The 25,979-nt window shown below is 44.3% G+C and overlaps 2 protein-coding genes across 2 annotated transcripts; one reads left to right on the top strand and one right to left on the bottom strand.

Moving 5' to 3' along the window:
- Positions 1-1,829: 1,829 nt before the first annotated feature.
- On the bottom strand, positions 1,830-12,148 carry LOC149335395 (neuronal acetylcholine receptor subunit beta-2-like). The gene is made up of 7 exons (XM_089552087.1): positions 11,985-12,148; positions 11,243-11,388; positions 8,653-8,697; positions 8,389-8,495; positions 6,463-6,755; positions 3,048-3,251; positions 1,830-2,370 (listed from the first exon to the last, which is right to left on the bottom strand). The coding sequence occupies exons 1-7, from the start codon at positions 12,055-12,057 to the stop codon at positions 1,976-1,978; spliced, it is 1,263 nt and encodes a 420-aa protein (XP_089408213.1). The 5' UTR covers positions 12,058-12,148; the 3' UTR covers positions 1,830-1,975.
- Positions 12,149-12,352: 204 nt separating this feature from the next.
- Positions 12,353-22,430, top strand: Arfrp1 (ADP-ribosylation factor related protein 1). Its single transcript, XM_089552088.1, has 7 exons — positions 12,353-12,630; positions 12,811-12,898; positions 12,982-13,064; positions 14,062-14,143; positions 14,226-14,296; positions 18,923-19,023; positions 22,180-22,430. The coding sequence occupies exons 1-7, from the start codon at positions 12,538-12,540 to the stop codon at positions 22,265-22,267; spliced, it is 606 nt and encodes a 201-aa protein (XP_089408214.1). The 5' UTR covers positions 12,353-12,537; the 3' UTR covers positions 22,268-22,430.
- The last annotated feature ends 3,549 nt before the right edge of the window (positions 22,431-25,979 follow it).

A 25,979-nucleotide genomic window follows, 5' to 3' on the forward strand; every position in this document is an offset into this window, starting at 1 on the left:
ACCCGGCAGGTACGTACATGCGTCAATGTGGGAAATAAAAGAGTTGGTGCGCGTTAGCAGGAAAATAAGCAAATTAAACATGCTAGCAATCCTATAAATGCTGCCGGTTGATCACTCGTACCGGTCTTTATTTGACGGCACCACTGCTGCAGAAAAAACGGAAGGGAAACGTAAGGGAAAAACGTAAGGAACCTCGCACTATCTGTGCAAACTCATGTCACATTTTACATCCCGCACCCTGTTCCTTTTTCTATTTTTTTTTTCATGGCGGCATTCCCTGCCGCTATTTTCGTCAGGCTCTTTGGCCGGTGATTCACGACCGGGGTTTGCTTTACCGCTATATTCTCCTCGCTATAGCTCCCACCAATGGTGAGACCCATTCGTGTATTTACAAATCATACCCCGAGCAGATGGGAGCCGACGGCGCCTAGACGTGTGATCATGTGACATGATGGTGGCTCACAAGCGCCTGAGTATGCAACCTAAATTGAAAAGCACACACAGGGCAAATGGTAAACGATTTCAGAGCTGGTAACTGTTTGTTCAGAATGAAAGAGGAGAAGTAACTGATTTCGAGCGCGATGTTTAAGCGGTGGTTTTGGCCCCAAAGAATCTCAGAGCACAACCAGAGCACAACCAGAGCACAACCTGGCACACACCCAGGGCAAATAACAGAAGATTCATTGATTTTTTAATTCTTGCTTTCTAAAAAGAAACAAGGTGAGAAAAAGTACTCTTCCGAGAAAGCGGTTTGAACTGCTGTCATGCATTCAGAAACACACCGATAATACATTGCGCCACGAACTAAAGGAAACAAGCAGTTTTCATTGTGCTGTTACCCTTTAACACAAAAATTCTTATATTTTCTATTAGGTGTCGCTGCAGAGCTGTTTTGAACCAGGTAGGAAACGTAATTACTCGATCCATTCCTCTCTTGTCTCTCTTATTCGTAAAGGCAAGATAGTAGTTGTCCTCACGCTCTTTCACTAAACGGCGAATTCGCTACAGCGGGTGCCATTTGTCTCATTACAGTTTCAGTATGTGTCTGCATATCATGTACTCCCTAGTGCGTTGCCATATGTTATTTACGCCGTGTGTCATACGATCCTAATTTTTAAGTACACCACTTCATCACTAATAAATGGGCTACTGTTTTAGCCCTACGTCGGCCACTGAGTCTCGGCTGCTCCTCCGACTCAGCGCTTGTGCTCCGCGCTGAATATCAAAAACCGGCAGTGAAGGACGGCGAAAAACGCGAACAGTAACCACGTAAAAAAAAAAAAAAGCGCTTCCCAAGACCGCCCTTTTATGCCGGGTCACTGGCGTAATGTAGGGTATTGACTTGCGTCCCAGCACCCATCTTTCTGTTCTAGCTCCGTGCCGGGCTTGATATTTCAAGGTTGAGAATACTTTTATTCCCTTTTTTTCTGAAAGGAGAGGTGGAACCGAAGCTGTACAAACATCTTGAAGCAGGTCCAGACTCCCTTACAGTGCGACAGTACACCAGTACAAACAGTGCAGGCAATGCAGGAAGTGCGCTGGCAGGAAACCAAAAACACTACAACAAACTAAGTATCGCCATTTAAAAGGGCGCAAATATACGTACACACGGATTCTGCGTGTGCCGGGTGGGAAGAGAGGATATCACTAACTGTTCTCAGCTAAATAAGCTGTAAACTAAAGACACCTAGTCATGCCACCACTAATTCTTAAGGTATACCTAAATTTAAAAGTAAGAATGAGCTTTGAAATACCGTGAGACTATTGCTTGTGACCCTGACGCTGCCCCCCCCCCCCCCCCCCCCCCCCATTATCCCCAACCCCCTCCTGTTGCCCTGGTAAGCTCTTCACGACTGCTATGTCAACAGCGACACCAAGCCATCGTCTAAGAAGATCTCGGGGCTCAAACGAGGCTGGTGACGTCACAGCAATGTGCCTTCTACCTAACAAAAACAACAAGCCCAATTCCATGACACTAGCCTTCAAAGGTCGTGACCCCCCAGTGCGGTCCAGTGAACACCAGGCGGAAGGAGATGAACGTGACGACGAAAGCGGCGAACAGCGCCCTGTCGACGGCACGTGACACGGCCCTCCACTCCTCTTCCCTCTGCTGATGCGGGTCCTGATCGGTCGAGGACGTAGCCGTCAACGGATCGTGGCTCAGTTGCTCCATCTCCGTTTCGCGGGCGGCAGCCGAAGACGCCGGCTGGAAGCCGCCGACACACAGGAGCTGCCAGAAGGGTGCGTCCAGGAAGCGCACGAGACCGCGAGGAGCCTCGCGACGGTCGGCGGAGTCCAGCAGCTTGTGGGTGGCGATGGCGATTGCGAGCGAGGCGGCCGCCATAATGGCCGTCAGGGACAGGAAGGTCACTGTCACGGGAATGAAAGAAGGGCATCGTCATCGCCAACACAAGACAGACTCATGGTGATACCGAAAGACAATGGCTAGAACTCCTTATGATCACCAATCAGCTCCAGAAAGAAAGAGAAGCATCATCACATACTCTTACGTTTCCTGTAGTACTAACGCTATTCCCAGTGATCTGTAATGACATTTGCTCTTGTCCAAAGACGCGGCCACCCTACCATAAAAAATTTCCTCTTCGCATCTACCCGCTCACGAGGTAGATGCTCCACTCCGCGAGGTAGATTCTCCTCTCTGGCCTCCTCCCCTCCCTCTCGAGCACACGTTCTATTTTCTTCGCTCGAACTTTCCTCCTCTTCAATCTTATGCAGTCTCATGGCCCTCTAATGCTTAATGTATTTATAATAATCATTAACTTGCTTCTCCACGGTGAGTAGTCACTGTGCTCATTTGAACAACTTTCTTGACCCTGTAAAGCGTGCACCATCGTCAACATCACAGCGCAAGGAGAAGCGCGCTTTCTGCGTGACCCAAAAAACACAGTGCGCTCTCGGAAGGTGTGCTTCTCCTAGCGCCCTTTTGTTAACGTTGGTGCCAACTTCACAAGACAGCGAACGGTAAAGGTTGATGAAATAATTATTTTATCATTGTTTCAGACTGTTGTGAAATGCGAGGCCCTCACCATGAGGCGCGGTGTAGACGGAGCCCGCGTGGTGATCGGCGACGGTGGAGAGCCAGATGACGGTCACCAGGAGATTGGCACAGCACAGGGTGATCCTGGACGCCGTCGTGGGCAGCCAGAAGGTGATAAGGGTGATGAGCACCAGCGCCACGGTTGGGCACGACAGGCTGGGCTCGTACTTCTTCCTCAGCACCAGGTGGCACACTGAGAGCAGTCGACGTCCATAGGATTCCTTAGTAAAATTGCTGATGCAAATCTAAAAAAAACTTGCAGGCGCCTTCTCAGCCACAATCTTAAAGAAAAATATGCGATAGCCTTAAGGTGCCTGCTGTGGAGTCCGCAATGAGAGTTTAATGTTTTTCTTGCAACTTTCCGGCCAAAATTCCGGCTGGAACCGGTTCTATCATCTCCAACATTCTCGGACAAAAATTTTGAATATTGAACAAAGATGCCGTAGTGGAGGGCTCCAGAAATTTCGACCACCTGGGGTTGTTTAGAATTGTTACGTATGTGCCGTTATATGGTGTGCATGAGTTCTCACCCTCTAGAATGTTCAAGTCTTCGTCATCATCAACAACAACCTACCTCTCGCATGTCCCTCCGATGAACCCTGTCCTATGCCAGCTGCGGTCACCCTACTCCCTTAAAGACGACAACGTTGCCGTTAATGACCGTCGGTTATTTTGCCTTCGCATTGCATGCCGGGCCCAAGCCCATTTATTTTTTCTTGGTTTTGACTATGATATCGTTAACCCGGGTTTGTTCCCGGCCCCATTCTGCCCTTTTCCTGTCATCACGCCTATCATTTTCCTTTCCATAGCTCGCTGTGTTGTCAATTCCATTCAGTAATCCACCTTAATCTATTTTCTGGAATGCTCGAGTACCTTTCGACTGAATTATTATATGGAATTATACTAATACATTTAACCAATCCACGTGATTCTACCCACAAATTCACCTTAATCTATTTTCTGGAGTGGGTTTACTCCAAAATTTCAGGAGTTCTTTCGAATTTTTAGGGGCGGGCTAACGTCTATATTTTGAGGGTTCACCTACCACTTGCCGTGGTGGGCAGGTTGCTCACAATCCGGTGGCTAAGTTGCCATCGAACACGGTACACAAGTTTTGATGACGTCACAAAGTCACGTGACCTTTCTCGACCAATCATGGTGGCCCATCAAGACAGGTTGTGATACGTTTCATGGTCATATCACCTTTCCTGACAAATCAGGGAGTTTCGTTACGGAGAGACCGGAAGGTGCATGACGACAGCCTAAATGCTAACGCTATAAAGAAAAAAGAAAAAAAAGATGCGACGAAACAGGGACTAACGCAAATAATACACACCCCAAACCGCAAAAACAGCGAGCCTGTGCGTGCAGTCTGTCTGGGTTCGCCGTGGTTCCGCACCTTTATTCCTGAGATTTGTAGGCACATGCAGGGATGTTCCTGCCCGAATCAAAGTGTTACCGCGCGCATAATTGCACCCCGTAACGTATTCGATACGTTATCGATAAAAATATACCGTCTCCCTCTTCTATGCAGTACCATTCCTTCGACGATCTTTAGAGGTTAAGTCAATAAATAAAATAAACAAATTAATGTATCGTCCCTGAGCGCCATGACAAAATGAAGATTGAAATTTTTCGCAACACGTCGGCTATAAAAGCAATCTGTGCTCCTTAGCATGAAGTTAATTGTGAAATTGGGGGAGAAATTGAAGGAGGAGAGCTCTTCGGTTCACCGTACTGCGTCTGTATGAAAACTTTCCTTTTTGACCTATTGGAACTGATAAATACCCTCCAACCTTTCACATTATAGCGCCCGGCGACGCTATAAAGCGCCGGCGCTGAGATTGGCGTTACAGCGCGCGCTAGAAGAAAATAAAGATGGACAGCGCGTGCTCGGAGCGCACGCCCGGCACGGGCAGTTCGGAACTAGAAGCCTGCCACGCTGGTCATCTTGCTCTGGTGCTCCGCTGTAACGCCGATCTCAGCGTCTCGCCTGCGAAAAACATGCGTCGAGGAAGCAAGGTCTGGGTGCACAAAGACTTCATGGGCAGTTGAGCGAGGCGGCACTGGGCGCAGATGCTGAAGCCAGTCCTATAGGCGTTGAAGGCATTGCAGGGGTTGGGACGAGGGAGCCGGAGGTACGAACAAGTCACCGGGAAGCCGCAGGGAGGTACCGAAGACGAGTTCGGCCGCCGAACAGCCAAGGTCACGACGCAGGACGGCACGTAGACCTAGGAGCACCATAGGGAGGTGGTCTACCCAGTGCTCGCGATCCAGGCGCGCAGTGAGGGCAGCCTTGAGTTGGCGATGGAGCCACTCGATGGTCGTGAAGAGGTCGTCTCCCTCGATCGACTCAAACCCGCGTACCTCGAGACACGTCCCCAGGAGCTCCCCTCCGATGTTGCCGGCCCACCTGCAGACCTGCTTGCCGCCGTGGCTACTCCATCTCTGCCCCGTTGGCGCGTACATTTCGCCGTTCCGTCTAGGCGGGCGCCCGGCGACGCTATAAAGCGCCGGCGCTGTGATCGGCGTTACAGCGCGCGCTAGAAGAAAATAAAGGTGACCAGCGTGGCAGGCTTCTAGTTCCGAACTGCCCGTGCCGGGCGTGCGCTCCGAGCACGCGCTGTCCATCTTTATTTTCTTCTAGCGCGCGCTGTAACGCCGATCTCAGCGCCGGCGCTTTATAGCGTCGCCGGGCGCTATAACATCATAAGGTAAGTCCGTGAAATAAGCCTGTCAAAGTTGAGAGCACGTGCAATCAGTGTTCGCGCAGCTCTTAATTTGCCCATATTTTGACGTTATAAAGCGTTAATAACACCCATTACCACACACGGCAGGCAGAATGTGACATACACTATTGCTTGCTGTCGTTTGACGCTTATTGGGCTGCCAGATGCATATATACTTGTGAAATGCTAGGGAAAAATGGTAAAAGACGTAAACACAACGAACACAAAGAAACAACACTACGCCGGGCACATTTTCTTCTTGGTGGCGGTCCTAATGCTAGCTCATTACAAACTTTGAGATCACTGCAGCGACCCGCATTGGAGCAATGCGAAAGCAAAACATCCACACACTATACCGACGTCCGTAGCTATTCTGATGTCGATGCACTATATCGACGTCTATGGATATTTTGACGTCCAAGTGTAATTTTCCAGTGTAATTAACTAATTACAACTCATGAGCCGAATTTTTTCCCACAGCAAGATCTCATCACGCACTATCTAACACAATTAAACTTTGGCACATTTATCTTTATTGGACGACATCATCGTGCGGAGAAGTTTTGATGACGCAACATGTAGGCACTAATGCTTTCGCATTAATGACCAATTTATTATTAACTCCTTCCGCCTCTTCTTTTTTTTCCGCAACCTCCTCCTCCTCAATGGACTCACCCAGGCGGTGGCTATCCACCTTCATCTGGGGCAGCGCCACCTCCCACGCCGGGTGGTTCTCGGTGGCCGCCACATGCACCCTGCCCAGGAGGTGCACTTCGTCGCCCCGGAAGTCGTACACCAGCACGTCAATGTCGCAGTCGTAGCGGGTGGACCAGAAGCCCTCGGGCGACGACACGCAGTCGGCCTGCAGCTGCTTCGGGTGATTCAGCGACACCGACCCGGACGAGTTCACGCGCGCCATCAGTGGGCGCGACAGTGAAGATGACGTCATCATCTGCTGAGAAGCGCCTCTGCAAAGACCACGCCGCCTTAAGCTTTAAGCATTTAATGCAGTGGAGGCTAACGCGAGAAGTATATGTCATCTCTGTCACCAAGTATGCGACTGTAACATCATCACCTACGTACGGACCAAGAAAACAATCATATTTAGAATCGGATGATTTTTAAGTTTTGTTGCAGAAGCAACACTACGCCAGCTTGCTCGGCTCGTCGCGTGGTCGCACTTCAGCCGTATGCCGTGGCCCACGAACGACCTTGAGCCGCCGTTGCCTAGCAACGCCGCAGCCGCGCTCCAACAGATGGCGCCGCCGTCGACGCCATCGCCGCTCGCTCCACTAGATGTGTTCCGCTGGAGTTGATGGAAAGGAGGTGTCGCCTCGGGCGGGGGGGGGGGGGGGGTATATATATATATGTGCTTCGCCTCAGTGGATTCTAGTCGTTATGGACAGCGCGAAAGAGAGGCAACAACGAAAGAACGAAGCGAGGAAGAGAGCTAAGTCACAGCCAATTTTTATTAATGACTGTGAGGGTAACTGGAAAATGTGACGCACTAAAGGGGAACGCGAAGAGAAAACTTCTAGCATGGCTCCGATTAGGCCAGCCTTCGTCATACAAAGCGGCACTCGATTGTCGATATTCAAGCCAAACGCTAGACCATTTCGCGGTGCTTACGTAACAAAGACCAGCGCTTTTAGGTAATCGTGAAGAGGAAAGAATTTGATGATGAATTACGCAGTTTGTTATCGATTTCTCTCCCTTTCGAAATTATCGGTTTATTCTGTTTGAGGTAGCTTACTTCGCGCAGTATACTCAACGCCTTTCGTAGAGGCTCAAAGAGTGTAGGCCTATTCAACTGCAATGCGGTGAAGCACAGTTCACTTCACTATACATGTTCATTCTATGGCAAAAATTTTGAAAATCTGAAAACTGTAAGACATTGTTATTGAAATATTGAAGATAACGGACCATTCTTTTGATACGTGGCAAAATCTTTCTTTTAAAATGTTTCCATCAATCGTATCGAACAGTTAAGTTTGCCATAGAAAACCAGTGATAAGGATTAACGATAGCAAAAACGTTAATTAATAAAAAAATAAAACATTTCCGTGGAGTGATCTGCAGGTATATTGATTGTTATCGTGAAATCTTCGATTATATGAAAAAATTGCGTTCATAAAGGGTTTACTGCTCAAAAATGCTTTTGTCCAGAATTGTTGGGCATGAGTAGTGAGCACAGTCGATTCCTCAATCGTACAGCGGCTTCATGTGATGAAAATGATTCTGAAGTTGAAGGTGTGAAAATTTTAAGCCTCTAGTTTAGTTATGACAGTTTACGGGAAAACTTAGGTGTCCCCCCCTAACGGCGCATTTAATCCTATCTTATAAGCGGAAACCCTAGTTACGGGTGACGTGCCATGTCTCCTACTTGTTACGACATGTTTTATAACTAGATACATAAATTTATACTTTGGTGATAAGTATTTTAATACACATTTGCACACGGTCTTCATTACATCGACGCAGTGCTTTGGATACAGTCAGGTTCTAAGACTATGCAGGGCAACATGTACAGGAACCAGGCAATTAAAGCATGTCTGTCAGCCCGTGTAGAGCAAAATATAAGATAACAAAAAGCACATTTACTTTCTGGTAATGACTTCTGGAATCCATATCTTCTCAGTCGGGATTATGATAGACCGTTCGCCGCCGTAGTCGTCAGGATTCCATGTGAGAAATTCGTCTTTCCATTTCTGCGACAGTAGAAAAGTGAAGGAAAGGGCAAATGAACTATTAGTAATAGTTTTTTCTAGCAGTTTTGTGGCAGTCACCAACCACCGATTTAAAGCGATTATAAGACTTTAGACCCAAACCGGAAAGCACAAATTCTTTGTTAATAAACGTGCTTACCGCAGATATGATTGCATTCACTTTAACTGTTTGTCTTGAATGGTCCTGGAAGAAAAAAAAATTTTGAGATTGTTATATATGTGCACAATACAGGTGGGAAAAGACCGTCAAACCGGGTTAGATCGAATTCAAAATAGAAAAAAAGAGAACGTCGATATGAGGACGATTACATTAAAATTTGATGCCCCCAAATAAAATAACTGCATCAGCAAGAACAACAAGAATTAGTGAGAAAGCTAGTCACTCTAATCCTTGCATGGGATGTTTTTCTTTTTCTGCGCTTTTTGCTGGACACGGGTGACGGCCGTCTGGTGATAACATCGTGTTGGCTCCAAGGTGATCAGTCTGCCTTCAGTAAACTTTATGAAGGTGAGACAGCGTATCAAAGACAGCATGAAGCAGCTCGCACACTCTAAACATGAATACGCCTATAAGGGAGTAAAAAGAGTGCAAGCACTCTAGCGCATTCTCTTTTATAAAAGGGAGGGTGTTAGAGGACGGCTTATTCTCTTCTTACTCCTTTTTGTTCAGTGTGTCCTCTTCTTCTCTTCTGGAGTGTTTTAGAGCGTTCTCTTCTTAATTCGCTCAGAAGCTCAGATGCGCTTTAGTACTGACCATGACGTCAGCGTTCGCAAGCTTCTCCACTGTGTCAGTGTGAACTTCAGCGTACATGGACCAGTGCATCATAGCACAGTCAGCATTTAGAAGGCGAGATACGCAAAAAAAAAATCGTATCAATCATCAATATAGCGACGTTCAAATTTTCTGTGCGGGCATCGAGAATAGCCAGAGAAAGCGAACATTCCAAAACATTTCAGAAGCACGCGGAGCTTGATGTACCGAAATTTACATACGTTAAAGGGTTGGACCGGTCGGTTTATAGCGAAAAGAAAACGATAAAAGTACGCCGAAATGAATTTTCGAAATTCGGCTCTAACCGAAAAAGGTCGGTATCCTTGGAACGCACGCCGCAGCTAGCTGGCTATTGACCAGGAATAAAATTAAGTCAATGGAAAAAAAAAAATTAACGAAGCCCGGAAACCACAAGCCCGGTAAGACACCACTGAGAGATGCCGTAGTGAAGGGCTCCGGAAATTTCGACCCCCTGGGGTTCTTTAACGTGCACTGACATCGCACAGTACACGGGCCTCTAGAATTCCGCCTCCATAGAAATTCGACCGCCGTGCAATTTCTATGGAGGTGAAATTCTAGAGGCCCGTTTACTGTGCGATGTCACGGGCCTCTAGAATTTCAGCTCCATAGAATTCTGATTAAGGCGATTGTGTACATTGGTGCAATGTCCGCTGCCTTAAGCGCTTCAGCAGTCTTAAGCGCCTGCACATCCGCACCGTCTGCTAGTGAAGCACTGTTTGTTCGCTGCCACCACCCGCTCAGATCAGTTACTTGGTTGAGTAGATTTCTCTACCACACGTAAAAACACTGACGAGAAACTTTGGCCAAGAGTCCCCAAAAAGGGCCATGTTCTGGCTACCGCGACGGTTTGGCAACTGTTCCATTGCTGCCTTAAAACTCACACCACGTATTGCCACGCCCTCTCGTTTAACCCACCGCAACAACTTAAAGGAGTATAGATACGTACGTTTGGTGGCATGTGTTCTTCTTTGCAGTGATGCGTAAGACATCGCTTTACATGGATCATCATGTGGTCTTCACCTACGTCCTTTAAACAATTCAAAATCGAATTTTTCTCTCATGCTGTTTCGGTTTCAACAGCACTGTGACGTCGAAGTTAAGTATTGGTCACGTGACACATAAACAAACAGCAATATAATCGCTGCTTCTTCGTGCGCTGCCACTCCGGCTCTTGAGACAGGCTGGCTTTAGCGTTGTAATGAATTAAACGATGAAGCAGAGACTATATCGGAGTTTTTTTATGCTCCACATGACCTCAACGTAACTTTGACGTTCGAGACAAGGTTTGGCTGGTGAAATCGAAATAGCGGGAGCGAAAAATTCGATAATACATTATTTGGCGATCGTAGGCGAATACGACGCGGTGATCTATATGCATACTATAAATGCCTTACGCATCATTACAAAGCAGAAAACACGCACCTGAAAGTTCGATCTAAACTTACACTTGCGTTTTTGTTTGAAGGCACCTCATCAGCTCCGTTGCCTTTTTTTTTATTGGTGATAACACTTCTCTCTACAAAAACAATTCTTAGTATGTTAATGATGAGCAGACTGCTCGTGCTAATAAAAAGACCGAGATAAACTACAAGTGACTTTTGGCCGCGCAGGAAACAACAGTTATCAAAAAAAAAAAAAAACGGTGACTGCATGACCCGTAGAAATTAATATTCGCCGACAAAAAAAATAAATCGAAAACTCCGTTCTGCAATAAACACCGAAAATAGTTCGCCTAATTTTCAAAAACCGAAAACTGAAAACGCCAACCTCTAGATACAAAAAATTCCAGAAAATTCCGCTGTGATATTGGATTTCAGATTTTGCAATAGTAAAACAATTCAATTCAATATTCGATATCCAGAAAAATTCGTTACACACGAGTTAAATTAATCAGAGCATATGACGCGCAGCAAATACGAAGTGAAGTACAGCTCACCATTTCTGCAATTTCTTGAATCCACACCTCCAAAGACAATTCCGTCCAGTTCGTGTGGTACTTGACCGGACGAATGTCTTTGCTGTACCTTTCCGGATCAAACAGGTACTTTAAGAGATTCCTGTGATGAAGGACTCTGTTCGGATCTGTCAGTATAAATGCATCGGCGTTGAACGAGTTTAAGTACTTCCAGAGAAGTGAATGACGGAAGTTCAGCAAGCAATATATGAACAGAAAAAGATACGCATGTGCGTTGACCCCACGGTTCTTCACTATTCATTGTATTGCACTATGCTCCGGAGCTAACTGGGACTTTAGGAATCTCACTGAATGCTAAGTTCCGGATACATATTTCCCAAATTAATAACGAATATGCGCAAGCTTTGCTAGTACTCTGGAAAACAAATTTTCTAGTTATATGAAGCTATGGAACAACGAAATGGCAGTTTGCATTGTTTTTAACATCTATTATTTCCGATTAATCAAGCAATTTCTGAGCCACGTTAACCATAGCGCCAAAGCTGCTGCAGCTGATATCCTACGCACTCAAATTTAGTGTGATTTATATATTTTACCTGCATTTAAAACGACGTATTTCCCTTCAAAATCTAGAATGAACCGCCGTGTACTTTGGCAAACTCTTGAAAGTTATGTGAATGTCTTTGTGGACTTCTTGCAAGAATTACGCGATTCTGTGACAGACTTCGGTTTACTCTACGTTCATGAATTCCATCGAACTCACCCGCATCTTTTATTCCCACGCAGCTCCGGAGACAACACAAGACAAAACACGCGATGCTAGCTTTATGTAGCATGCCTTTAAGATCTGGTGACGGAGGGCCGTGGACAGTTTGTGGCGGGGCGGCTGCTTTACGCGTTCGCAGCTGCGATTCATCAAGGCGTATGTTTACTTTAGCTTTTAGTCAATTCCCTTCGAAACCATTGATTACTTTATCACCTTTTGTTTGCAGGCGCGTCTTATGATTAAAAAACCTATATTTATTATTTACTGAATCTGCGTCTTTAGTTTTGAGTAAGTGCTGTTCAACGAAAAGACGCGAAAACATTAAAAGTAACCTGAGCTCCAACCGTAGCGGAATACGGCTCGCGAGTCAACAACACTGAGCAAAAGCTGTCCGGAGGAGAAAGCAAAACTACTTTGGCACGTCGTGGGTAGTGTTTGCGTTGCTGTTGAGTCGATTTCTGCTGAAGTTTGTAAACGCATTTGCATGCATCGCGCTTAGTATCGTTAACGCACTAATGAAAGGCTCGTCCTCGTTAAGACAGCTTTCAAAATGTACACGCTACTCTCCGGGTTTTGGAAGTACATCAGCCAGCGTGATGAGTACTACGTGCTGATCCTCGGACTTGACAACGCTGGCAAGACGGTAACTGTTGTCTTATTTCTTTTATCTATGCAGCATTGTAAAAATGCCATCAGTGCTGGTATTCACGACTAGTTAACGCTTGTGGGCGATATTTGCAGTTGCTTGAGTTACTCGATCGGTGCTTTGCTCTTTGCATCTGTCAGAACTCGTTAACAATTGTCTTTCGTCATCTACATGCAGACTTACCTGGAGCAAACCAAAACGAAGTTCACAAAGGGCTACAAGGCCTTAAACCCTCACAAGATTACCACGACAGTCGGTTTAAACAGTGAGTAGGGAGCACCCGTTTTTATGCGTCATCGATGTTGGTAGTTGCGCAAGCTGACGGTGTATTATCCTTCTTTTCGACAGTCGGGAAGATCGACATCCATGGTATAAGACTTAACTTTTGGGATCTTGGAGGCCAAGATTCGCTTCAGTCGTTGTGGGACAAGGTATGTAACCGCTGTAGTTGACCGCAGTGGTCGCCACTCCAAAACGCGATATTGGGCTGCAGACCATTTATTAACACTCCTCCCACCAAGCACGTGAGCCGTGCTTCAAAGAATACTTATTCTGTTAACGTCTATCAAATGCACCTGGGAAAATTTCAATGTCACAAAATGGCAGCCCCCGCCATAATGCGTGACGTAATGTCACTTTTTGACATTCTACATTCGTTTAAAAGCGAACGACCATCTGTTTTCGGTTCCGAAAGCGAACATTTTGTTTCAAGCGAACCAATACTGCCGTGAAGTATTCGGTTCGCTTGTCAAAAAGCATGGACTTTTATTGAAGGATTCGGAAGGTTTACTGGAGGATTGGGAAAGATCTGGCATTGCTTGCTAATCTGCATCTCAAATATCTGTGCCACTGATAAGGATCAGAAGGGTAGCGGATCGGGCTAGTTGGTGCAGATCTGACATTTTTCAAGCGCTAAGACAACAAGGACGAAGAAGGAACAGACAAGGACGAGCGCTACTTCCAACCTAGCGCTACGTTGGAAGTAGCGCTCGTCCTTGTCTGTTCCTTCTTCGTCCTTGTTGTCTTAGCGCTTGAAAAATGTTAAAATGATAAGGATGTGCACTTATTAGCAAAGGTGGGCTGACAGTGATTGCTGTTGAAACAAACAGCACCACAGTACCTGCCCCACTCCTTAGACAGGCATCTTTAATGCTAATGTAAATTGTTGGTTGTGAAATGACAAAAATGCCTCGAATTGAACACAAGATCTGTCATGGCATTTTATAAGCATTTATAGCAGTCAGTAGTGCATTGAGAACTGCTCCTGGAAATTTTAAAAATAGAAAGTAAAATCAACTCTTTTCCACACCTTTCTTACTCTGTAAAAATTGTGTGCGGCTTTCCGCAGATTAATGAAACAACATCATTTTGAGGCTTTTACGAACTAGGCCTAAACTCGCGTAATGGTGTGTAAATGCTCCCTTTCAGTACTATGCCGAATCTCATGCTGTCATCTATGTGGTTGATTCATCAAATGCAAGCCGAATTGAAGAATCAAAAGCTGCATTCAGTAAGTGCTAGAGATGTGCATGTCACTTGTAAGCGTAAAAACAGGTTATTGTTTAACTGGAGTTTTCACTTATTTGTTTCAGCCAAAATGATTGGAAATGATGCACTTCATGGAGTTCCCGTTTTGATAGTCGCCAATAAACAAGACATCAGCGTAAGTTCACTTCATGCTTATGCTTGCATTGTGATATCAAACAGGTGAGTATGAATTACGGAAACTCGCAAATGAATACAGATATTTGCGAAAAGCTGGACTCAAGTAAATAATCAAATAATAATAAGTGCTAACTCCTGCTTGGAGTCAAGCGACTTCGCAGTATTAAATAAATAAATAAATAAATACAGAGTGCAGTAAAGAACACAAAAAGTGGCAAAAATTAAACAAAAAAGCTCACTGGAAGTGCTGATCATTGAAATCTTTTGTGCTATTCGTTTCACTGTGCATTACCAACAAGCAGGTATTGCCATATTTACTCACATAATCAGTGCACTTTTTTTTTTTCAAAAGAAACAAAAAATCTCAAAATTGGGAGAGTGCGTTTACAACCTGGGGTGAAATATTTCGAAAAATTTAAAGTGCTAAAACCAGGACAAAGAGTAGTCTAGTGAGATAAATGCTTTATCTGGTAAGACTGACCTTCTAATAAGCAAAACACACTCTGCAGCATGATTTCTGCACTTGAGAATATAGTCAACTTTTACCTTAACCCGCACGTGTAGCTCATGTAGCGGCCCATAATGCTGTTCAGAGAGGGCACAACTAGAGTTCACACTAACACAGATCACAGCATTCAACACGAAGGCAAGCGGCAACAGGTTGCTGCAATCCTTAATACGGCAGATCAGATAGAGAGAAACCCTTCCTAACCTCACGTTTCTATTGATTCCAGCATTGCGCGTAGAGCATTATTGCCTCTTCATCTCATAGGGTTTACAGGTATAGCGGTCTTGAAACTCAACAACGCTTTACAGTATTGCATAGTTTTCTCGGAGCTCCAAGTCGGGCACCTGCTAGCATTAAACAGCGTCAGCAGCGGACTGCACGCATAAAGAAATGGATGGGTCCATTAAGTGATGGAAAGAAAATTGTAGCTTCTGGCAGGCTAAGTAAGGGGGGGTGCATCCATTATGTGATTAAATATTTATTTATTTATTTATTTATTTAGAACATACTGCAGGCCTACAGTAGGCCCAAGCAGGAGGGTCGAATACATAATATATGCAAAAAAGAAAAGGTTTAGCAAAATTGAAAAATGTTAAATACAAGTTGTAACACAAAATACAGCAATAAATACAAGGCTCAGATGCAAAATACAAAAAGTAAACGTAGAAATAAATGGCTCTCAAATTAAATGCTGTGAAGAAAACATTGAGTCAAAAGAATCAGCTCTGGAGATCTGGCGGACACCTGTTCCACTCCTCAATGGTGCGTGGAAAAAATTAGTATTTAAAGACGTTAATCCTAGCACTGTAAGGGGTTAATGACTGTGTATGATGATTTCGTGTTTGGCGTGTAGTGTTAGGTTTAAGGAAGGGGTCTGCATTCATAGCCAGTTTATGGTTTTTTAGTAAGAAAAGTAGTTTCAGTCTTTGAATTTTCCAGCGCAGCTGTAATGTTTCAATACCGTGAGTTCGCATGAGGGTCGTTGGTGAGTCAGTTACACGATACTTTGAAAAAATAAAACGGACGGCTTTGCGTTGAATCATTTCAAGGGCCTCGATGTTACGTTTAGTGTAGGGATCCCAGACAGTGCACGCATATTCTAGTGATGGTCTTATTATTGAAAAGTAGGTTAATTTTTTAAGTTCAGGTGGGGCAAGTTTTAGTTTATGTCTGAGAAAGCAGAGTTTACGAAAGGCTGAGGAGCATACGTTTGATGCATGTTTATTCCAGCTAAGGTTTTTCGTTATTGTAACGCCTAGATACTTGTACTCGCTGACTTCGGTCAGAAGGTGAGATGAAATATTGTAAGGAAATGAGAAGGAAGCCTTTTTGTTAGTTATCGTCATGTATACTGTTTTCTCTAAATTTAGCTTCATGTCCCATTTATTACACCATGTATGTATGTTCTGAAGATTGGAGTTTAGTAAAACTTGATCATCTTGGCAAGAAATTTGGTGAAATAAAACGCAGTCATCTGCAAATAATCTAATTTGAACAGGGGTAGTTATAACGTTAATAATGCCATTGATATATATCAAAAAGAGGAGAGGTCCGAGGACGCTTCCCTGTGGGACGCCTGAAGTGACCGTCTTATATGGTGTAAACTAAATTCTTAATTGAGTGTAAAATGTTTTCTGTTTCTAAAAATTATAGGAAAATTGACGGAGAGTGCAATACTGCTGTAAATGTAATTAATATCCATAAAGGCACATAATACTATTCGGAAATTCAAGTGAATGAAATTGGCACAACCTAAGTAGCCCTTGAGTGGGTGCCACCTGAGAGACTATCGCAGCTTCAGTCATTACCAAAACAACCGTAATGCAACAAAAGGACCGCACAGGCCCGAGTGGCTGTTGAAAATTAGGTTGACTATACATTAATGTAAATGGTTCGATCCTGGTTGCGGCGGTTGTATTTTGATGGAGGCGAAATACAAAAATGTCCATGTGCTGAGCGGTGTCTGTGCCCATTAAACAATCTAAGATGGCCTAAAATATATTCGGAGCCCTCCACTACGGCTTTCCTCTATAGCCTGAGTCACTTGGGTACGTTAAAACTCCACAATCTTCATTGTAGCTGTGAAAAGGCTGTTAATAGCGCTGAGGGACTGATTGACAAACAGTTTCATGACATCATACATCTTGGTAATGACAAGAAGACGACGCGCTGCCCCTCCCCCCTCCAAAAAAACTTTTGTATTCGGTATTTGTGTTAGAACCAAGTATTCAGCCATGAACAAATCCTCATGGGTACCGAATGTCAAGTATGGATGGAAGGAGGACATTTTGTTTCTGTTCACGATCTCAAATATGTGCACAGTGATACTATCAATTAATCCTTTAGTTTATGCACAGTTGTGTACAAAGTAAACTCGCAGCTTTTCTTTAGTGTGCTACACCCAGCAATTATTTTTTTCTATGTGTGGTGAATTTAGTTTTCTTCATTTCGCCAACAGGGTGGTTTTTCTATGTACCAATTAGCATATGCAGAAATTTTTGATAAATCAGTGCGAAAAAGTACTTCCTCCTTCATTTTCATGCAATGTTTCACCAGTAATAGTATCAGTTTTTTTATCTCTGAATTTCTGGCGTCTTGTGCTTCTTCGAAAAAGGAAATTGTTTCCACAATCCCGCTGATGTTTATTTGGCAAATCCTACCAGTTCATTCTCACTATTTTTATCCATCGTGGTACATTCCTTTGAAAAATTAACCTCTGCTGTTTTGCATTGGAAAACTAATGCATTGGCTTTCTTAAGGCGTGTACTGTTTAGACGGAAAAATGATCATTTTCAATTGAAATAACGAGCATGCCTGGAAGGGATAAAAGATGTGAGCTATGGCTACCGGGCCCTGAAAATTCTTTGCTCAGCTGTAGTTCGCTGACGGTCGCAGCTGCGGCTTGTCAAAAGCAACACAGTACTTGTTTTCAAAGGTAGTGAATACACTTTCTTGCTGCGCCATCTTGGTGCTGATGTTTTGCAGTGGCAGGTGTCGGGCAGCAGTGTGCCATGTTTGTCTCGTTCCTGCGTTCACCATCTTGCTTTCTGCTGCATTCAGCATTTATGTTGTTTCAGCAAGCCCGCTTTGCTACCTTGGGCCTCTAAAACTTCCACGACAGGCGTTGTTCTGTTGGTGTGAAAAATTGCTCCAAATACAATTTTACGCGACAGTGAACATAGGGTGGCATGTTAGCAGTTTAATTCCTGTACACTCTTTGCGCTTGTGCTCATGTAGTGATTATTCGCATGACTTCAGTTGCATGGAGCGACTATGCAGGCAACCTTAGTTGCTCAACAACATGGAGATCGAACACACATGTAATTGCATCTTGTTGTTTTGCTCAGTGTTTGTGATAAGCAGATTAGAAGGCCCAGTGCCTTGTTGGCCGTAACCTTATTGCAGCACAGCTGAACAAAAGTAGAATGTAGAACACCTGCTTTATGTCTTCACATGCTGCTGCTGCTCAACACCTGTTCCTTAGTGGGAGATTTTGTTTGCAACCTCCCCAACAATATGGTCCCTAGTAGGATAGAGTGTTGCCGCATGTAAGCCTCCCACCTTCTGCCAGATCTGAAAGTCGATCATCTGTACACGCACATGCCTGCTGATGATGACTGCTATGAGGAAGCCATTGTAGCAACCCAAACACATTGCAAATATCAAGGTAGCGAAAACTACATAGAGAAGAGCCGTCAGTACTAGAAATTACATTGAGGCTGTGATCTGGGCGCACAGAACACACACAGCGCTTGTGTTGTGTGTTCCTTTGATTGCCGGGTGTTCTTCCCACACTGTTTTAACAATGAGTCAATGCCTCCTCACTTATATCGCAGCCTTAAGCAGAAAACTAGATATACCAGTTGAGTGAATGCATGAAAACAAGACAACTCAGGTGCAAAGCATTGCAGCAATGATGAGAGCTGTATGATGCTATGGGGTCATGCACTGCTTTCCACAGGAGGCTTTTGAAAGTGTGGAGTGTTCAGATTCATTGAACATCATGTTGGGCTTGTATACCCTGCTTCCTGCACCTGCAAAATCAGGTCGTCTTTTCTGTGGTTAAGTAATGCAAGAGACTGCTTGTTAACCTTCACGACACTCACTTGATTTCAGGGTTGCTACAGTGCAGCGGAAATCCGCCAGCTTTTTCGAGAAAGCTCCCATCTCATCGGCAGGAGAGACTGCCACCTGATTGGAGCATCAGCACTACATGGGTGAGCTTGCTGACAGTGTTTCATTCTTTAGCAAGGTTGTGTCGTTGGCCATTTGGTGATCCACTCTGAAAGAATGCTTTGGCGTGGCAAACAGGGACAAGACAGAGGCGCTTTTTAATGTGTTTTCTTCCGTCGTCTCATCCCTGTTTGCCACACCAGAGCACTCTTTCGAAGTGTTTCATTTCTTTTAAGGGGTCAGTCTACTGAATTTTATCGACCATATTTTTTTTGCGGCAACCGATAGCTCTTCACTCAAATTACCGTTTAGCCAGCTGTGGTGCCAAGAAGTGCGGTAGAACATTTTAAAATAGAATATATTGATGTGGGAACACATCTGTATGAGATGGTAGTCTCATCTGGCAACCATCTGGATTTCCGCCGCGCGGCGACAAACATTGCGGCGCCCGTCGGAGCCGGACCTCTCGCTTCGGACTGAATTCTCGTTGTTGCTGCATTTTTCAGTGCGTTCACTGGCCATAAATGGGGCGCCGGTCTTTCGCTTCGTCTCATCTCACCTATAAGAAAACATATAAGAGATAAATTTGCTTAATTTTAATAATTAGAGTGACGATTCTGCCGCTCCTAGGCTTAAGTAAAGAGTCGGTTTGTTTACAGCAATGGTTCCCGTCCTGAGAACCAGATGGCGCCACTATAGGCTGAGTTTATTTTTGCGTCTCTGCTAGCATACGCTGAACTAAAAGTGGGAATGTGCCTGCGTTTTGCGTACGTGTAGCTATAAATATTCATGTGATTCACAGAAAAAGCGAGCGGTACGCCTTCTACAGTTTATTAGAACAAACATGCGTTTCTCTGACATTGGGGCATACAAACGGTATGTAGTATATTCACTTATGCTTCTGCAAAAAAAAGACTACCACCTTCTTGAACAAAATGAACGGTTGGGGTCGCCACCAAGCATTTTTACGTGACTTTTAATGCCGAAATAAAATATAAATTCCTGCCTAAACCTGGAGCAGTTCCCTCGTTATTGATGTTATAGGGTGCCAACTACCAGAATATGCTATTATTTATACACTCATCTTGGTGAGTAGACTGACCCTTTAAGGGGAGTAGCATGTGCAGTACATATCAGTCAGCATACTCTGCAGTGTCTCAATGCCCAGTTGCACACGAGTTTGGGCTCATGGCAAGTTCTACATTTTCCTTCTTTAAATCATTGGCATTTCCTTGCTAGCATTTAGAATGAAGCAGAAACTGCACATGAGAACAGAAAAGGCAGTTTTCTCCAAAATAGGTGTTGGTTGGTGTTAAATCCAGTGATTTGCATTATACACTTATGGGGTCATATGTCATGAAGATCCATGATGCATAATCTTTAGACCTTAATGGGTTAGCTCTTTGCTTAATGTGCCCATTGAAATCGTTCAATTTGAACACTGGTGCAAAATGGCCCATACTGCGCAGTCCGGGCCGCTTCTGGACAAGTAACTACAGCGAACTTGTTGCAGAACTATACTTCAGAAGACTGGGCTTGAGAAATTACTTTTGAACTTTCCTTGAAACCTGTCAACGTGGACCGATCATGGAGAGCATGGCGTCCAGGGTGACATACTCATCTTGCAACTACCCTGTTCAGCAACGGTTATGTCCTCACAAGTCTGCAATATCGACACTTACCTGAAAAAAAATACATCTATTTGTCTAATTTTAGTTTGGACAAAGGTAGAGGACTGCTCCATCCAGCCTTGAGTACCAACAGGCGCCTGTCTGTAGCTTTTGTTTTCGCGATTGCTGAGGAGATCCACTGCTTTTCGAGCCTCTCTGAAGGTACCGGACATGCTCTAAAAGATTCCTTGCGATCCGCAGTGTAGTGGATTGATATTCTCCACCATGCCCCTAGGTCGACCTTGGCACTGCACTGCAGAGTAGCCCAAAGTGATTCGCGCGACCAGTTAATTTTTTTTTTGGCAAATAATTGTGGCAAAATTTCGAGAAACAGCTTCAAAGTCGGCAGAAGGAAAAAAAAATGTGTTAGATCATCATGATGTTCGTATCTGCAACTCTAGAAGCGGAAAGCACCAAGGCAACTCTGCTATGATGAAGAGAAAGCGTTAAAATGGTAATCTTTGTGACCTGTTGTTCATGTGGTTGTTTGTTTTCTGTTTCTTTGCTTATGTAAAGGCCCTTTCCTCTTCATAAAATACCTAGAACCAAGCTCCTTGCATAAAAGCCATCATAGCTTTGGACAACTTTGGGAGTTAAGGTTTGGAGTGTGTGAACAAGGCAACAAGTTTATGAGGAAGAGGGATGTTTAGGGTCTGGCCGACACCACAGAATTCGCCAGGTGTTCTAACTGCTGCTAAAAATGTCACCTTCAAGGCACAATAGCCATCAGAGTGTTATCTTTTCTGTCTACTGCATGAGCCACATTCGTGCATTTGCAACCTCCTAAAGTTTGCATTTCTAGAAGGAAGAGGGTGGTATTAAGAGGTTTGCCACTCTTGCTTTGCAAAATTTAGTGCTTGCAAACTTTTCTTTCAAGCTGCAAGTTTAGCCGAATTTGAAAAATATTGAGCTCTCAAATATAACCCGTTTACGGCATTCATTTCAACTGCAGAGGATCTACAGAGAAATAAGTGGGGACTCATGGGTCAGCGAATCAGTTTGCAATTTTTTTGTCCAATCGCTTTTTATTGTTTAACACCATGTTCGAGTAGAAAAGGGTGCTCAAGGAAGCTTGAGTAGTTAGAAAAAACTTCAAACTGCTGTGTGCTAATAGTTCAAGGCAATAGGACCAATTGCTCTTGCTGGCCACAAGAGCTTCCAAGTTTAGTGGAGCACATTCCAACTTCTGGCAGTGCTGTTGAATTGGAGGTGTGTTATAAAGGCCACCAAAGACGACTCCATCCAAGGGATACTAGCACTCGCATTTTTTTTTTACCTTTTCTACCTTATAAAAGCTCCATTGTCTATGAAAGGCTTCTGTGTCATTAGAATGGAGTAGCACAGTGATACAAGCAGACTTCAATTTCTCCTCAGTATCGCATTAAAAGGAACCACATGTCAACATCGTGTTTTTCTTAGCTATTTGTTCTATGCACTCCCCTGCCCTCATTTCGTCACACTAATCCTAAGGTGTCGTGTGACATTTTAAAATTTTGATATCGACGTTGCAATTCCTTTGACTCATTACAGGGAGGGCATCAACGAAGGCATTGAGTGGATCACTCAGTGCGTGAAGCGCAACGTCCTCAGGCCGTCACGCAACAGCGAGTCCTTGTGACGTCAACTGTCGCCTCCACCTTTCATTTTTGCTTCATTACTCTCACTGCCTTCCAAGCGGGAAAGGACATTCACAATGGACACATTGCACAGCCATGTGTAGGCGCATGCATGTGTGACAAACGATGAAATAAATCAGGAAGACACTCTGTACAAGTGCTTTGGTTCACCCATCTGCTCAAACTTTGTGTGCCAGAAAATCGGAATGACAGAAGCTACTGCATTGTGCTGGTTCTGGGTGAGCACTAATTCTAGTTTAAGGGGGGACACTGGTCTTAGACCTATTTTCTTTATTTTTAATCCAATCCTAATGAAACTCTACCGCCTTGCTCAGTTTTTTATACTGACTTCAACAATGAAATTACCTTTCTCATAAACTAGTCAGTTCCAAAGATAACTAATTTTATTTAGTCATTCATCAGCACCTCGGTGCAAAAAAAAACTGCTCAATAAAAATACATTTTTAATCCATGGCTACATAGTATGGTGAGTAGAGAGTGCAATAACCAAAACCATTTTTCTATTTCACCCTCATTAGTAATTTTACAGCACTTGGAATATCAATATTTAAGGCGTGAATGTAATGCATCGATAAACTTTGCTAAATTGTAAATTTTTGAAGTGCGACTGAACAAATCTGCTTCGATTATTGCACACACTGTGTCTTCAGCTTCAGTTAGCAAGCAATATGACATCTCTATCTGTCCTAGATGTTAAGATATCGACATACTAAGACAGCTAGATGTCCAAAATTTTCATGCCATTAAATTATTTGCTCCTGCACAAATTCAGCCCACACGATGATCTGAATTCAATATTGTGGTCAAAGTGTTGATTTCTTTAACGAAAAAATTGGCACAGCTGGGGAATAATAGCTGTAGATTCCACAAATGTCATTTTCTGAAAATCGATTTTTTGGTCATTCTTTGGTCTCAAAGACCAGTGTCCCCCCTTAAGTCAGCAGTAGGGACAGCGCTGCATTCAAACTCTCCATGCTGCCACCAAGCTTCAATCCTGCTGAAGCCTCTGAACTTTCTCGAACAGTGGACAATATTTTTTACTGGCTGCAACAGGCTCATGAATGTGGTCGTCTCTAGATGCTTTTCCTTTCTCTCCACTTTCATTCCCTTTCCCACATTTAGGGTTGGCCGCCCAACCCTACCACCTTAACCATCTGGGTATTACGCTGGTGAAAAGAACACCGAGGGAAATCTCCATTTTTTTTTTCAGCAGAAACTAAGATACTCATTCCGGCTGTGCCGATGCTTGTTTCGCCACAACAGCAGCATTTATTGTCGAAAAATTTGTATTTAACTGCGGGGAGTTTTTATCTGAAAACCCTGTTTGAACTCCCAGATGTCAGTAACGAAAAGAACTCTGTGACCACCATTTGAATTCAAATGGTAGCGTAACCTGGCCTCAACATCTGCATAAAACATAGAGTTTCTTACTATTACCTAGAGGGAAAGCTGGCAGCCCGTCTATGGGAGTTTGCATGGCGACCCCTCGAGACCACTTCAGCCACCATGGGCGCTCAAAGCATCATGGGGCGGTGAGCTACTTGTTGCGGAACTGCAACTTTTGGCCAAAAAATAATAAAAAAATAAAGCTGTTTGATAACTACAAACGTCCTAACATTCAATTTCTTGTCTAATGATTGCAACAAACGAGCAGAAAAGCATTTAAGTGCAAAGTTTGCCCAAAATAAGAGACGACTAGCTCTCCTATTAGCCAAGTAGTGAACACTATAAAAACTAATATTTCGTAATTAACAGGCGCGTTTTTAAAAGTAAATATGTTTTCAAAAAAGATGATGTTGCTTAGATACTTTAAGAGGTTTTTAATGGCATTTTGGAAAAGTGAAACCTTTTATTGGCGTCGTGTGTCATTGCGTTTTCACTACTATGGGTTTTGCACACTGCGTTCGCGCGAAAGTCGTCTGCGCACACACGGACAGCGTTTTCGGAATTAAACTTCTTAGTAGTGCCACTCCGTGCTCCCCAAAAACTACGACTGTCTCGCAACAAGTAGCTCACCGCCCCATGATGCTTTGAGCGTCCATGGTGGCTGAAGTGCAGCGCCGCCAGCTTTCCCTCTAGGCAATAGCAAGAAACTCTATGGCATAAAAACTTCGTCGACAGCGCGATTCGCCGACGGAAACTGCCGGTAACAGCAATACCAGTATTTTGCTGTTCTTGGTCTTTTCTAGCCTATAAGAGCCGAGGTTTCAGCAAAAGTAGCATCTTTTGAATTTGAACACCGTAACCTACTCAAGCAGACAAAGTTCAGTTTTTTCTCAGTGTCCCTTTAACTCTTTCCTTAGCTGGTTCAAGTTGTACACTTTAAACGATGGTGCAAAATGGCCCCATCTGCACAGCCACTTCTGGACAACAAACACCATACAGTATGTTGCAAGAGGACTGTGCTTTAAATTTCGGATTTGGTTTCCTTGTCAGCCATATATGGAGGAGTATTCTTAAACTTCCTATGAAGCATGCCAATGCAGAGCGATTGTGGTAACTATGGCACCCAAGATGGCTTCCTCATCTCTCACTGACCCCGCTTAGCAATGGCGGTTATCTCACGATTCCTCAGCATCGGCACTCGACATAATAGATGCGACATCTCTGTGTGAAAGAACGACATCCATTCATGAAATTTTAGTTCGAAGATTGCTGCTCCACCAAGCCCAGACTATCGACAGGTGCCCGCCCGTCTGCAACTTTCATTTTTGCCGTTGCCAAGGAGATTCGCAGCTTTCCCAGCTTCTCTGAAGGTACCATGCCTATTCTGAATGACTCCGTGGCCACCAGGAGACAAAGTTTTATGAAATTTTTATACCGTTAGTAGCTTACATGCCTTACCGCACATGAAGCACGTGATTTTTAGACAGAGAACGATGCTCTGCAATGGAGAGCTGACGTACTGTTGGGTGCAAATGTGGAGTGGTGTACAACACCGGCATTTCAGTGGGACCTGATTGCCGCACTGCGCACTGTCCAGATGGACGAGGTGGTGATCGTTCTCACCCAGAGGTTTATCACTTCACTTGTTTTGATGCATCGTACTCTAGCTTGGCAGCGAGACATGAAACTGCAAGTGTTTTATACCGCTTTTGCACCTGAAAGTACAGTCTAGCCCGGTTATAACGAAGTCTGCGGGAATCGGAAATCACTTCGCTATATCCGCTATTTCGTAATATGCGGACTACGAAAAAAAAAAATGCAAACATCGGCATACCGATTTATTGCCGCTGAAAGAAGTCGTCCAGCGTCCCCTGAACACGTTTCGCGAGTGCGGACTTCAGGATTGCGGATTCCATACCATCCAACTGCGAACCAAAGATCTGGTCAAACTCCGGACTCCCGAGGTACATGGCGGCGTCACGGCGTGCTCTTACCGCTCTACGCTGTGACGCCGTTCAAGGAAGGCGCAACACGAGACCGGCGTGCAATGCGATGCAGTGAAGCAACCTTTCGCTCCGCAGGAGAGCAGACGACGCCACGAAAGGACGCCGTCAGCCGAATTTTGCTCTTATTTTCGCGGAAAAAATCGCCTCAAGGACGCAAAAATGTGTTGATTGGCAGATTATTTTTCGGTTGGTATTAAATCTCTTCGTTATATCCGCTGACGCGCTCTTATTTACTTCGTTAAAACCGGCCCCAAAATGTATTGAAAATGCAAAAATGGGAATGGGAAATTGAAATCCCTTC

Source organism: Amblyomma mixtum, chromosome 7, assembly GCF_055824585.1.
Source record: "Amblyomma mixtum isolate Tamu chromosome 7, ASM5582458v1, whole genome shotgun sequence".
Taxonomy (NCBI): domain Eukaryota; kingdom Metazoa; phylum Arthropoda; class Arachnida; order Ixodida; family Ixodidae; genus Amblyomma; species Amblyomma mixtum.